This window comes from Salarias fasciatus, chromosome 23 (assembly GCF_902148845.1).
Source record: "Salarias fasciatus chromosome 23, fSalaFa1.1, whole genome shotgun sequence".
NCBI lineage: Eukaryota > Metazoa > Chordata > Actinopteri > Blenniiformes > Blenniidae > Salarias > Salarias fasciatus.
The window spans coordinates 10,874,821-10,890,536 of NC_043766.1; the positions used below are offsets into that span (position 1 = coordinate 10,874,821).

Genomic DNA, 15,716 nt, shown 5'->3' on the forward strand with positions numbered 1-15,716 from the left:
GCAGCCCTGTCAGCTCTTTCTCTCCAAATGTACCAGTTTGAAAAAAATATGTACATTATGTACTTGGGGTGTCTGTGACTTTGTTGGTAAAGTGATCTTCTCTTCAGCGGAAGGTTTGCTGGTTTTATCACCCATTTCCTGTGGAAGGTTCTTTGAACAAGGCATCGAACCCCACAGTGCTCTTGATGAATGCATTTGAGTGCATTGCATTGCAGCTGCCTCCACTGGTGTGAGCATGTGATTAACAGTGTTAAAACACTGTGAGGGCTGCTGAAGCAGGAGAATGGTAATATGTAACAGAAAACCATTTACAATAAATTGCACAGATTTTTTCAAACAAAACAATAATCTTCAAGCAGTTGCATGTTTTAGGTCTCTCTCTTCTGCAATTGAAGCTGATTCGAATGAAGGGTTTATTATTGAGTTTTGGTAAGGAGTTCAGAAATGTCATAATCATTTTTCAGAGGAGAACAACAACAACAACAACAACAACATCTAAAACATGTAGAACAGAGGATGTCCAGGACCAGAGCTGGAGACCACTGGCTCACAGGTATACTGCATTTGACATTCAGTATCCCAGGAACATGGAACCCAACTGGACGTGGATGGCCTGCTGTGGTTAATTTTTTATGTTTTCATCAAACAGTACAACATTGATGGGTGTGGTGTACTCTGAAATGTCAGAAATTGTTGTGTTCAGAAAACAGCAAGAAATGTATGTCAGCATTTGTAGACAAAAAGCATCACATAGATCAATTGTTGCCTGTTGCTGAGCCACAAAATTTGTATTTGATGCCATCATATATCAGTAACAATGCAGATTGGTTTTTACAGCAGCTGTAAGACTTTTTGCAAGTTACAAAGTTCAGATGCAATGAAATCTGTAATCTTTAATCTTTAAAACCTTTCAGAATAAGCAACAAGTACAATGTACATGTTCTTGAGTCAGGCCTAACTTCAAAGTCTAAAGAATTCCTAAGTTTGAAATGCATTAAATCAACTGCAATTTCTGATCCTATACAGCACCATAATGCAGCAGGCAGAGTCTATTTCAATCTTCTGAAATCCAGTATCAGTTTCTTGGTGTTTGTGGCTTCAGTGCATAGCTGCATGTCAACGTTTACGGCAGCTTCCTTTCACATGTCAAGAAATAAATGCATCTATTGGGACAAGGAGAGGACTTATCACGTGAAATCTTGTTCCCCATAAAAAATACCTATTTGCTCGAGATTTAAAAGGGACTGTAAACAGTTTTATTTTCACAGGGGTATAAACAAACGTGTCGTAATGCTAAAAGTAATTTTCAACAAGTTTACACTCTTGAACCATTTCCTGCAGCTTGAAAACAGGACATAAAGTAGGCACAGTGATGCTGTGCAGGCAGGTGGACAGAAAGCAGGTGCGGAGAAGTTGTAAATGCAGGTGGACGAAAAGCGGGTGATGTGCAACTGTACATTCAAGAAAATAGAAAGTAGGTGCAGTGAAGCTGTACGTGCGGTCGGTCGAGAAGACAGGAATAGCAAAGTAACTGTTCTGCCGTCACGTGGCTCTGTTTACGTACGGAGTCACGTCCGGAGAGGAATGACTGACGAACGCTTGGACCAATAAGACGCCGGACATGGAGCAGCGCGTGGAGCGGAAGTTTGCGCTCTCACATGAAAGCAGGAGCTAACGGAGGAGGATTAAAGTATAACATTTACGACCAAACTCTGACCTGCGACTTTAAACGGCATGAGATACAGCCGACGGCTTCTCCACCGTGCGCGTTTCTCCACACAGGCACACGCTGAAGCTGAGCTATGAGGTTGTCAGCTGCTGGATCTGCGGATGAGATTAACCTGCAAGCGGAGAGATAAAGGTAAACACCCAGCAGGAGCTACCTCTGTTAGCCACATGCTAACCGTGGTACAGGACGCTCTGTTTCTGCCTCCCAGGGAGTCTAAAGTCACTTAAAACACACATCCGCTGATTAGTGCCGCACCTTGTCGCTCCCGCTACTACCATGTACAGTGTTTGTTTCCACATCGTGATGTTGATTTTTATTTTTGCTACTCTGCAGTTTTATTCTGTTGTCGCACTGATTTGTAGATTTATCTTCCTGACATGATCTGAATATTTTTTTCAAACGTGGTTGCAGTCACTTGATTTGTCATCCTCATCTCGATGCCGTGTTAGCAGATGTTGCTTTCACTTCCCCTTTGGGTTTTTTTTTTTATTGAAAATAGCACAGTAATGTTCACTGACATTTTATATGTGCACTGCCATGTAAATGTGGATTTAATGTTTTAATTTAAAAACTTAAAAAGTCAGTCTTGACATAACAAAAAATAGATTTTTCTGAACCACATTGATTTCGAAGGGTGGCTATATTTGATAACTATGGAATATTTATTGTTATAGAGGTAAAAGAACAATGACACTGTGTGCCATAACAATGTGGTGATACATTAGAAGATCTTTCTAATGAAATTCTACTTGATCCTATAAATATGCTCAGGTGTTGCTTGAATAGCATTTGTAAGTAGAAACTGGATGTCAGGCTCAGTGATGAGCAATGTAACGCCCTGATCTCATTCAGTTGCTCAGTACCTAATATAAGATACTTAAATTCCAATCTCAAATTCTTTGAGATATATATATAAAACCTTTAAAAGTCTGACTTATTTAAGTGATTCAGAATAGGCATTTACTTTGAAGCTTTGTTTATGTGTTCATTTGTTGTTTTTTCAATTGCATTTTTTACTTTAGTCAAATATTTACTATCCAGAGTGCTACTGATTATGAGATTACATAAATGATAAACTAAATTGCAATGCAAATTTAAAAAAAAAAAAGATTGGCTCCTTCAGTTTATGATCACCTGATCGTAACAGTCATGAGGTTCCTGTTGAATGATTTCACTCAGTTTGGCACATGGACAAATGGTCAGGTGTATTTTATGGAAACGGATTGTCAGGAATATATCATGGTTTTATAAAAGACAATTGGATGACACTGGAAAAAATTTACAGAATTGTAATATGATGCCTACTGTAGCAGAGTCAGTGATAATGAATGTCCACCAGCTGTGTTTTCATTTAGGGAGATGAAGCTATTCATTTTAAAGTTTATTTTTTGATGGGTAATGAAGTAAATGTTTAAGGAAAAAGAAAAGAACTCTCAAGAACCTTCTCACTCTTGCACGGTGGTATCAACCTTGGGTTCCCTGCCAGACGTCTGGCAGTTCGGCAGTTCCGCGTATTGTCTTAGCTGTCCCTCAGACAGCTATTCTGGACTGAGGTAATATAGTAAGAAGGTAATATGAACAATACCAACCACGTGGCTGTTTTTCTCTATGTACACTGCTTGCATCTTTCACCATCTGTGGCTATTGTCTCCTCCTTTTTCCAGCTTATGATCGCATTTGGATATTTGATGACTGGCAGTGTGTACATCTTCTATGCTTTTTGATGACTCAGACATAGTTGTTAACATTCAGCTGATTTCTTAGGGCTTGTCTCACTCTCTGGAAGTATTTGGTTTTGGTTGACCTCTTCATAGGGCTGGGCGATATGGCAAAAAAAATGATCACGAAATATGCTGCTGCCATCATTATTGCTTGCAATCTAGATTGGACAGATTAGACTTAAAATGTAACGGTACAAAACTACAATAATACCAAAAAAATTAACAAAGCAATCGTTTTACTCCTCTAAGAATGTTGTTCATATGGTGCAGTGGCCTGAAAAGACGACACTGGCTACGTTTACGTGCAGTCAATGTTCGTGTTAAGATAAATATTCTGGTTTCTGAAACATAATAACCCCAGGGAGATCCTCTTTCAGACCACAGCGCACAGACGACGCCATGACTGCATTTGCACTTCATGCCACTAGGTGTGCTGTTTGCATGTTCAACCTTATTTTACACACACTACAGAAGAAGAAGGGCGCTGCAGGCTCTCTCTGCTTGTTGTTAGAAGAAGAGTGTTGGCGGCAAGACGTGGTGATATGTTCAATGATGCGATGCACCATTTTTTCAGTAGAAGAGAAGAACTGAACCATCGTTAGTTAAACTGTATCACAAGTAGTTCCTGTACTCAAAAGACCAGATTCCTTGCGGATCGGTGTGCTAGCAGCGGTGGGGCGTGGAGTAGCCTTTCCTGTCAACAGTAGCCTCATCCTTGGAGGATAACGCCAAGGCATGGCTGACTTCATCTGCTTTGCTGCCCTCAGCTCCACGTTCAGCTCCATCTCTGTTTACTTCTCAGACAACTTACAGGCGGAAATTGAGCAGGAAAAAGTCGACTGTGATTGGCTGTGGTCACGCACATTCCTGCCATGTCTGATCGAGTAAATGTGCTCACAGCTGATCACCGTGATAGACTGGAAATTAATCGTGATCACCAATCACGATCATATAATCGCCCAGGCCTACCTCCTCATGATTTCCCTAAACATGAGGGATCCCAAGGTAGTTGTAGTTATCCTGGATATACCCTATGTTGCAATCTAGGAGGCCAACCCCTTTAGTTCTAATCATCCTGCCTCTTTGATGCCACCCAACTACACTTGCCTAACCTGCATGATATTCTGATGTCTGTACTGTAGATCCAGGTGGTGTGGATCATTGAGTCCATTTCTTGCTCGTTCTTGGCCTACAGCTTGATGTCATCCATGTAGAGCAGGTGGCTGATTGTTGCCCCACTTTAGAATTGGTATCCATACCCAGTCTTTGTGGTGATCTGACTGAGGGGGTTCAAGCTTATGCAGAACAACAGTGGTAATGGTATATGACCAAAGCACCTGCCCCTCCTCATGTTAACTTAAGGCCCGTCCATGCTTCACATGTCCGCGTGGGTGCGCGTTGCGCATTGGTCCGCGTGACGTAAAAATCGTCATGAATTCCTGTCCGCTAGGGTCCGCGCGGACCGATCCGCGGACGTCCGCGCAGCAGCCAGAATTTGAGACCGCGTTGCGCATTGCGTGCAGGTCGCGGAAGAGTGCGCCTGCGCCAGAGCGCCATAGCAAACAAAACATGACGATAAACGTGAAAGTAGACGGAGCTCCAGCCTGATGGCTCCACTTAAAGACACCGAAAGAGTGAAAAACTCGTGGAAAGAGAGAGAGACTGTCTGGAGGGAGGAGGAGGTCTGCAGACTGAAGTGAAAAAGTAACTAATCGCTCCGGCGCCGCTCCGCGATTCAGAAACAGAAAAAAAAGGCTAAATAAACTTTAATACTTAAAGATAATGTACTGACAATGTATGTGCTTAATTTTCTCTAAATAATCCGTAATAAAAGAGCAGATAAACAGTCTGTAGTGCCGGAAAAGCTTGTCGAGGCTGCGTGGATCACCGCGCCTGCATGAGACGCGCACAGCTGAGCTCAAAATGTAGCATGGGAGAAAGCGCGTCCGCATCGGTGGTGCGCGGACCTTCCAAAGCGGACGCGGAAACGCGTACATGTGAAGCATGGACGGGCCTTCAGGCATCTGGCTTTGAGTTGGCTTCCAAGGTTGTTTTCCACAATCCTGTGAAGTTCTTTATGAAGGTCTTTTATAGTTCAAAATATTCCAGTATCAGTGTGTTTGTGTGTCACCAATTCATAGGCCTTCTTGTAATCAGTCCAGGTGATGCACAAGTTGATCTGTCTGTTCTTGCAGTCTCTAGCAACGTCTACGTCAGGGGTCGGCAACCTTTTTGTCATAGAGTGCCAGTTTAAAATTTTCTCATCAATGGGTGTGCCATTATTAACTAAAATGCAAGTTAACACAAAATACAAAAACATTTCCAACATACCTGGAAATTTACTCCATTCAGATAAAGCACATAAAATCATATCTTTAAAGATATTTTTTCTGTTATTAAGTCCAAAAAGTGCTTTCATAAACGTGCTTTGTGCTCCGCATGCCGATGTTTCGAATTAACTGGTGCCCGTGCTAACTTGTGACCAATAGATGACTGAGACTTGTAGTCGTTCTGGCAAACGTCGGTTATCTACAGTAATATTGAATGTGCAAGTTTAAAGTCTTTTGTGAGTCTTACTTTAACAACTGCCGTTATCAGCATGTATTTGCACAGAATTCTGCAGTCACTCGTTAACACGGAAACTAGTTAATCCATAACACTGGTCAGGCAACCGCTCGTATTCTGCTATGGAGCTCTTTGAACAACTCGCTGTTGTGCGATTTGCTTCCATCTCGCCTCTCCAGTGTTTTTTTCTGTTGGGGTTTTTATTAAAAAAGTGATTTTCAATCACCGTCATATTCTTCAGCTTGTTTTTGGACTGTCCTGCTTCCTGTTTGTTGTGCACGTCATCATGTCACTACGTACGAGGGAACACGTGCGCAGAACAAATAATCCCCCTTTTTTTTTCCGATCCGCTGTCAGGCACGGAGGGGATTATCGATTGGTGTACACCACCTCGTACAATCGGCTCCGAAATACATTCCGCTCCGAGTGCAGTGGATCCACCCGGGCGTTTACATGACACATTTACAATCCGCTCTTCCCTATAAGCCATTATATGGGGCGCATGTAAACGTGCCTGGTGTTAATGCCAGGCGTGCCACGGGATGCCGACCCCTGGTCTACGTAAACCTGCAGCTGGTATTTTGCTCCTGTGGTATGAGTACTAATTGTTTTCTGTGTCTTACTCATGTGCCAGTTGATCTTAGCTGTCATGACATCTGACATAAGCTTGTTGTACGTCGCTTCTGGGGCTCCTTCATGATTAGGATATTTCTACCCTTGTTTAAGCACTACGGATGGGTCTCATCCCTTGGAAGTTGGTTCATTTGTGCTTCTAATCTCTCATGGAGCAAAGTCATCGTCTTCGGCCACTCTGCATGGATCATTTCAGGGCCTGATGTCCAACTCTTTAGAGATGCTTTCTTAAGTGTCTGCCATACAGATGTTCAATGATTTTTGCTCTGGGAGGTTACTGTGGTCAGTTCTCTTGCCAGTAGCATCAGGCCTGTGTGATGTTTCTCTTTCCCATATGCCCTTCCAGTATTTTTCCATCTCATCTCTTGGTGGGTCTGGCCTGCTGTTATTATTATTTCCATGTTATTGAGAGCACATCTTAGCAGGGCCAGTGAAGGACATCCTGTTTATTCTTCAGACTTTTACCTCTTTGGTCTATCTGTACAGCCAAGTGGCTTATAGCTGTTTAGGAGTTTCGAGTGCCTCAGGGAAAGAGAGCTTTTTGTATTTTGTAGCTACTTTATTCACCAGGTTCCCATTATGTACCTCTGCCAGCTCACTCATTTCTCTCTGTACTGCCTTTATCATAGCCTGTAACAGTTTTTTTTTCCATGGAGGATACTTATTTGTAGAATATTTGACCGTCTTGTATCCAAGCTTCTCTCAGAGCACTGTATCAGAAAGCTGCCATCTCTGTGCCTGGGTCTTCAAAGGTTTCTCGCTGTTAAACGTGGGGGTTTCCTTTTTGCTGTTGGTTATGCTTGCTCATGTGGAATTGTCAGTTTTTATCTATCAAAGTGCCTTGAAATAACTGTGTTGCATTTGACTCTACATAAATAAAATGGAACTGAATTGTTGCTGTACTGTGTAGGTATTACTGGCAGTACTCGCATCTTTTAGCAGATTGATTGAAGCTACTTGGCAACTCAGTTTAGAATTTTATATAAATCATATTACAGATTGTATTTTTTCACTTCTAAAGTACCTCAAATGAAAATTAACCCCAAAAACTGAATGAATGTAAGGAATAATGCCTAGTACTACCTTCAGTGACATTAGTCAGCAGACTGATGTAACTCAAACATCATTAAGACATATTCTGATCATAATCACTTAGGTAAAAATGACCAGAAGTTAGCTTTTAAAGTTAGTGTCAGTCCGGTAAAGTAGCTGACAGTAAGCACAGATCATGTCATACATACTTTATGATAATCATTTGTGATGTTGTATCTGATCCTGGTTCTAAATCATCACACTTCTTTTTTGTAACCTGATTACATCTTTTTTAAAGGCCTGAGCTCAAAAACTCTTTTGTCTCTTTCAGGTGTGACAGCAGCTGAGGACAGCAAGGGGTTCCAACTCACGACAGCCTGCATCGATTCCATTTTCTACGTGTGTGTCTGGTTTTGTATGAGTGAGTGGCATAGCAGCTGGAGTTTGTAACGTGATGCCAAGATGCTGCTGTCTCTGGGAATGCTGATGTTGTCGGCTACGCAGATTTACACCATCTTCACTGTTCAGCTCTTCGCTTTCCTCAACCTCCTGCCCGTAGAGGCTGACATTGCTGCTGTGAGTATGCCCTCTCACAAATGTAATTATGTTTATAGTAAAAATACTTATAATTTAGCTTCAATTTGAACATGATAGTAGTATTAATAGTACCTTAGACCTGTGTTTAGATGATTTCTTTTTCTCTTAAGGCAACGCAGGAACTCCTGTGTTTGTGTTTATTCAGTGAACTTCCATTAATTAATTGTTTTTTCATCTTTCAGTACTCATTCGACAACAAAACAGAGAACTTTGATGACCTACCTGCACGCTTTGGCTACAGGCTCCCCAGTGATGGACTGAAAGTGAGTGCAACCAGATCACAGACTGTTTTTCATGAGTTCTGAGTTGCTTGTTAGTTGGTATATTTTAACCATAATTATCTATAAAATAGAGCACGTGAGCAGTCCATAAAGTTCTTCGGTTTTTTGGTGAAAACAAATCTAATTTTATAATTCCCATATAGATTTTAAAGGAGAAAATGGGATTGCAAACACGAGGCAGCAAGTAGATAGGCACAATGCATTTCCCTATGCGTACTGTAGACTTTGAGGCCGTGGGAGCAGCACAGAGGCTGTGCACTAGTGATTCACGGTGCATAGCAGAGCACTTTGTTTGCGTATAGAGTATGAAATACACTTCATGGCAATTGGTAAGTAGTACTCGTATCAATACTCGATATTGGCAAGTAGCTAAAGGTTAGTGCTTGTACTTGTACTCATCCTTTAAAACAACGGTATTTGTTTGTATGCTTTCAGCTTTAGAAAAATTCTTACGGTTTCCATGAAGATACAGTACATCGAATTTGATTAGTCCCACTTTTGTCGATCAGGTGGCTGTACTGGCGCACAGTAGTGGCATGTTTATCTCCAGAAACTTCTGAATTTATTGTTGAGTTTTGTCAGAACCCATACTTTACACTCTATAAGTCACACTTTGTTTGGATGTTTGACTGGTTGTGTGACTTTTATCAAAATATACTGGTATAACAAAAGAATGCTGCTGCAGTTCCACTGAAAAATCTTGCTGTTGCATTTACAGTGCAAGCAAAAGGTCTCAAGTGAAAAAGCTGCACAACAGAATATAACTAGAACTGATTAATATTTACCGCAGAAAACAGAGAGAGCGGCAGGAAGACAGATGAGAGTGTCTGAACAACTTGTGAAGGACTGGAGAAAAGCAGAGAAACTTTCACAGTGATGAACAATATAAAAGAGGCTGGAGTGACAAATTCACTTACTGGAACAGCAAGAATGTTGCAGTTGTGTCTGGGAATGGAAAAGTAAATGTGACTTTTTGTAACCCCTCCATTGAGGCACCTCACACATTGGTAAGGAGGAGCTACAACACTGACACGCACCAATACTTGTTTTGCTAATTTCATTTTTTGAAATTTCAATACATTAAACCTGGTCACCTGATGAGGGTGTTCTTCAGCAGGAGCTGGATGGTGGTGTTTGAAATGCGAAAGTTTTCCAAGCTGTGTCACAGAGAATGGAGGCTCACGGCTTCACTCAGATGCCTGAGTAGCGCCGCTGAGGAGCCACTACCAGAGTGAAGAACTGATGGTGAATGGCCGTGTCATTACGCCGCCATTCACAACCCCACCTACGTTTTAAACTGTTGTGGTGCAAACACACATCAGATTTGGGTCTGGACATGCTTTGCCATTGACAGTCCGGATCGTACATTAGGCCAAGGCCGTGTTTTCGACAATGTTTTCTAGTGAAAATGCATGACTTTTGTTGCATTTTTCGGTGCCCGTTTACATGTCTGTGGTCTTCAGAGCCATTGAAAATACATATTTTGTGTGTTGTACGTCGCTTTGGACAAAAGCGTCTGCTAAATGAAATTGTAGAATTGTAGAATATTTATAAAAACAGCTTTTCGAAAATGCTCAAGCCCCGTCCCGAGTAGGTGGCATAAGCGCTGCTACTGCGCACATATATATGCATCACTGCTATGGTAAATAGTTCTGCTCATGCTTGACTAAATGGACAATAAAATAAATAATGACCTCCATGGTGGAAAAACTCCCGATCCACAGTCTAGTTTAGTACTCTATATTTTTAGTTTTAATGTTGACTCACCCCTAAATTTACATCAAGGTTTAATCATGTTTCATGCAGCTGCGCTCAAACACATTTCTACTTTGTGTTGATGAGCAGAGAAACCTGTGTTGTTTTGAGATCTCTGTAGACTGACTTATGCTGTATTTCACCCACAAAGCTCTCAAACAGAAGGGATGATTCATGGTCTGCTGTCTAAGCAGGTCATTGTGGCGTTTCCCACTGTCAAGAGTTCAGTTGTTGTGCAAAACGCTTGTCACACTCCGACGCAGCCTGAGAGTAAACTACTTGGTGTCTTGTTTTGTGTTTGTGTTTATGTGCAAGTTAAGTAGTATGTATCCCGGCGTAATTTGGACACTTATCTAAATTTAAGAGTGCTGTGTTTAGTATCATTACATCATCTATAACAGCCTGAAATCTAAATTATGGTAAAGTGTGTATCATCATCACTGAGGTTTGGAAGCTTGGTAACTTTTTAACAGTATTATACCAAAAGCATTTATCAAGACTTTGAAGTGTAACAAACTTAACTTTAAATATGATACGATGTTAGTGTTATAATGTAGTCAGACTGGAGCTCCTCTTAGTACAGGAAAGCTGAAGTCAGGAGCATCCTAAAGCATCCGGCTGTCAGAGGCTGGATACACTCTGATGGACTTTTACTGGTAATGATGAGATCAGTTTATAGTTTACAGCAGTGGTGCCCAACCCTGTTCTTGGAGGGCCTCTATCCAACATATTCTTGCTCTTTCAAGACACCAGAATCTAACGATTGTCCTCACTTGACGCTGAGAAAAGCCCGGTGATGAGCCTGTCGGTGTAAGCAGCTGTGTTGAATCTGTGAGAGAAATAAAACATGCTGGACAGGGCTTCTCCAGGAACAGGGTTGGGCACTAAAGGTTTACAGCCTCTGTGGTCTGCTGAGAGTTACTACAGTACAGTTTGATCAGGTGTGTTCCCTGGAGCAAGTGTTTTTTTTTTTTTTTTTTTTTTTTTTTTGAACAAGTTTACACGCCCTGGACAATCAACCGTTTTATGTTGCAAGCTCAAAGAAATATAATAAATTACGTGCAGTAGTAGAGATGCAATAGTAGAGGCATGTTGGAATTTAATGGCACAAAATTAAAATTAATAAATGTCAAAAAAAAAATTTTTTAAAAATGACAAAGCAAAATTGAAAGATGCACAGAATGTTATTCTGTTGAAATGAAAAAAGTTTCAAGAACACGAAGGGGCACTGCGCTCTGAGGCTGATAAGTTTGACCCTCTCACCCTACTGTAGCAGCGCTCTCATTTCATGTGAAAATGGAAGACGAGGTGGTAGTGGACACTCCTGCATAGTTTTGCAGCTATTTAAGACAGATATGACCAGCAGAGTTGATTTTGATACAAAAGTTTTTTTTATTTTGAGGCCAGCATTCGTCAAAATTGAGCTTTTACCGATCCCGTGTTTCTGCTGCGCCATTCGCTCAAGTGGCGCTCAAGGCAGCTTGGACATTACAGTGCGAGGCGTTCAAAGACACAAATTCACGTTTACCAAAATAATTGAAGAGATGAAAAAACGAGACACTGAAAGTAAATATGGGGTGTCTGTGAACCTGATGTAATGTAAAACTTATTTTAACCATGTTGTTTTCCTTTTATGCAGTTGGCAACAGAAATAGCTTTAAAATGTCTGTAATTGTCCAGATGTCTCACAGTAGACATTTCTTTTTCTTTTTCATTTCAAGAAAGAAGTTGTCAACAAGTTACAGCAAAAAAGCACCATTTTATTTTTTGTTTACGTTTGTATATTGGAAAAAAAAAAAGCAGTATTTTATTTTTTACTGTAGACAGGCAGCATTAACCGTCATATGTTTGTGTAAGTCTGCATAATGAAGAAGATAAAGAATATTCAAGTTTTTGAATTTCTCCTGTTAACAGAATTTGTTTATAGGGAAATATTTGCTTGTTTTCACAACAAAAACATCTTTGTTTGTTTTTGGGCCTACCTTAATTTGAACCAAGAATACTAATAACAGCATTTTTTTTAATGTCGCATTATTTATTAGAAATTATGAAAATTTAAAAAAAAACATTGACATTGGTAAATTTAACATCAGATGTCATTCTTTATTTACCAATTTTCGACGTCAAATTTCTTTTCATCAAAATTATCTTCATCAGGTGACTTTCCTAAAAAAAAATTTTTTTGTTATACTATTTGATATCGTCAGCCCTGCATCGTCTTTCCTGTAGTTTTGTGGTTTTAGCATTTTGCTGTACCCCTATATAGTCGAAAGAGCAGGCACAGTGGGGAAACACAATAAATACCGTCTATATGCTTTCCCACAGATGATTGAGACATTTTTAAAGGTTATGTAAAATGATTGTGACCAGCTCAGACAGATGAAATTAAGCTATAATTTAATCAATGAGTGGTCGAAGTATGATTATGAGTTGAAATGTAAGAGTACTAAAGTTGTGCAATAACAAGACAAACCTCTGGCATCACAAGACTGCACAAGGCCGTTTGACTGAGGAGGACTCCCTGCAGGGAAGAGCTCTCAAACAGAGCTTCCCCTGTTTCTGAATTGCAGAACCAGAGCTGTTTACAGTTTTAGTTCTCAATATTGAACCTGCACAGCAGCTGCTTCCTCAGGTTACATTTTGCCAGTATCATCTTGCAGACTGAGGCAAAGTTGATATCAAGTCAATAAGGCCTTCACTCTTTAAAAGTGACACCAGCTTTGTTTTTATTATTATTAAATGCAGCAAAAGGCTTTTGAGGATGAATTCAACTTGAATGAATGCAGCCTCAACCTTAAAATAGCAGTAAAAAATAGTTTTATGCATCATGTGCACTAATCTTTATTTTTGTATTTTCATAACTGTGGACTCCTCGCTGGTTGGACAGAGCCATTCAGTGTGTTGCGTGCAGCCCAAATGCGCGGGTCAGTGCTTTGTTCATGTGAGCGTCACATTTAACCGCTCAACCAGTCAGGGTGAGAGAGAGATACTGAAAACTTGGGGGAAAAAAATTGATTGGGTTACAAGAAATATCGTTATGGGGGAGACTTTCTTCCTTATCAAAGATTACACTGACTACACTAACTACAAACACACTGCAGTGACGCTGTAGGCTGCAGTGAAAAGTCAATGATCAGTTTGTTTATTAACACAAAATCAAGCATTATATGTTTTTCAGTTTGAACAGAATAATGCATTTAATGCAGATGATGATTTATTAGATTTTCATACTTCTGCATTAAAAAAAAAGGACAACTGCATTCATAAAACTGGACTTGAGAAGTATGTGATAGAGATTTCAAACAATTTTCAGTATCCAAATGATTTTTGGAGCAGTCTTACCACTGAATTTTGAACACGGTTGCGTCTTTTGTCTTCTCCTGTGTGGATGCTTTTCCTGTTGTTGCTCTGGTTGTAGCTTTCTACTGAGCTGAAGATTCCTCGTTATTGTCACTGCCATGACTGCTTGTTTGTGGTAAATTATCTCATGGCTCAGCTTGACTTGTTTATAGATTTTTCACTTATACGCCCTCTGAGTAATTGGAAGCACAAACAGACCGTGTTGTCACTTGTATTTCTCACACTTTCAGGAAAGTGCCTCCATGCTCAAATACATCGGCATTAAACTTTAAAAGCTAGGATGGTCTTCAAGGATCACATGAACGTCCTTGGACTCTGAGAGAGCTTCCTCTCTCTCTATCAGAGGTGCGGTAAACCTGATGGTTGCCCCCCCTCGACAGATCATTGAGTTGGTTTGCTGCTTCTGTTGTGTCAACAGAAAGGAGGTGATCCGTAGACAAAGGATCATGAATGATTTCTAGAGCTTCAGTGGTGCTTTGTCATTAATGTGAAGCACTTATGTGGTTATTTAATGCACCTGCGTTATATGTGGTAGCTGGATGGCAGCTTTTTAGCATCAAGATGACTCGGAAGACCCCATAAAAAATGGCTGCCCAGGAGTGTGTTTCCTCAGACAGCTGTAGAAATCCCCTCCCTCACACTGTACAGATGTCTGGTCAGTCTGCATTCGACTTTATCCAGCAAAAAACTGAAAGTCTGACTGACATGGAAATGAACCTCATGCTGTACTTGGCTGCCTTTTCATTAATGTATGAGGACCCTGGCGTAGTAGTTGTCTGATTGGCTCTCTCTTTTTTTTTTTTCTTGGAATTGTGGCAGTTTTTATAAGTGTCTTTCTGGAATATGGTTTAAAAGCAAGACATCTTACACAATACTTGCTGTAAACTATAAACAACCTTTTACAGCGATTTAAAATGGGTCAAACTGTCATACTGGCTGCTCTCTGCTCTTGCTGTGCTTCTTTTATGGGATTTTCGTGTATATTACTGGATTTTCTTGCTCTCATTCCCTCAGCTGAGAGTAACCCAGAAGCAAACTGCTTTCTTTTTAACATCTATACTGCACTTGTGTTATTTTACTGCCTGAGGGCTCGCATACCATGATGGGAAAACCCTCAATAATAGGGTCAGTGCAGCCTGACAGTCATTTCTGTATGTGGTCTAAATGGGTATATTGATGAAAGAGTGCATAGTAAATGAAGCTGTTTTGCTTGTTTGAAGGAAAGTAGTGTCACTGTACATGGATCCTCTCATGGTTTTGCATTTAGTCTGGGATTTTAAGGTGTTTCAAGTAGATTTGAGAGAGGAATTTGAAAATCGTGTCCGACTGTAAATCACACAGGCTTTAATCTGCTTACAGGAAGCCTCAGTCAATCTAGAATGAGCTATTATTAAATCTTTTATTTTCACCTGTATTTCAAATCAGCGCGATGCTGCAAACCAGCCCTATCGTGAAGTTTTTGTGGACGGGATTAAGTGTAATCACTGTGCAGTTACTTGGAAAAGCTGACCAGAGAAATCCCCTCTCATGCTTCAAAGCAGCATCAAGAGAATATCCCTGTGCTTGTTAGCTCTCAGCCTCTGTACTGGTGCATGAGAGCAGCTGGTCCACCCAAGACTAAATATGAAGAAGAAGAAAAAAAACAACCACAAAACAACTTTGCTGCTTAGCAAAACTTTTTTTCCTGTGTTGTTTAGCATGAATATTTTTCTTGAGATAACTTTAAACCAATGTCTTTCAAAGCTCCACATTTCGGAAAACCCAAGATTAAGAGGTGTCACGACCAGTTTTACTGCTGTCTTTGTCCTGGATTTGTGGATTTCACATTTCATTGTAACATTCGACTTTACACTGATAACTACTTTACACTGCATTCACACTCATCCTATAGCCATACATTGAAAGCAAAAATGTTTCCCTATGAAATTCAGAATAGTCTCAGTTGAAAACTCTGTTGAATTACAGCTATGTGTAGTAATATGGGTGATTTGTGTGATTACACTGTCAAGCAAGTCAGTGCATGACATGAGTACCATGAAAGTG

The 15,716-nt window shown here is 40.4% G+C and overlaps 1 protein-coding gene across 2 annotated transcripts in view; it reads left to right on the forward strand.

Moving 5' to 3' along the window:
- The first annotated feature begins 1,644 nt into the window (after positions 1 to 1,644).
- The window catches only part of rnf13 (ring finger protein 13), a 47,351-nt gene continuing 33,279 nt past the window's right edge, over positions 1,645 to 15,716 (forward strand). Inside the window, exons 1-3 of one of the 2 annotated variants that reach the window (XM_030082408.1) lie at positions 1,645 to 1,861; positions 8,012 to 8,256; positions 8,460 to 8,540. In XM_030082408.1, coding sequence (XP_029938268.1) covers positions 8,143 to 8,256; positions 8,460 to 8,540 — 195 coding nt within the window. In that variant the 5' untranslated portion in view covers positions 1,645 to 1,861; positions 8,012 to 8,142. The remainder of the gene's footprint in view (positions 1,862 to 8,011; positions 8,257 to 8,459; positions 8,541 to 15,716) is intronic. The other variant, XM_030082409.1, reaches the window with a different exon arrangement.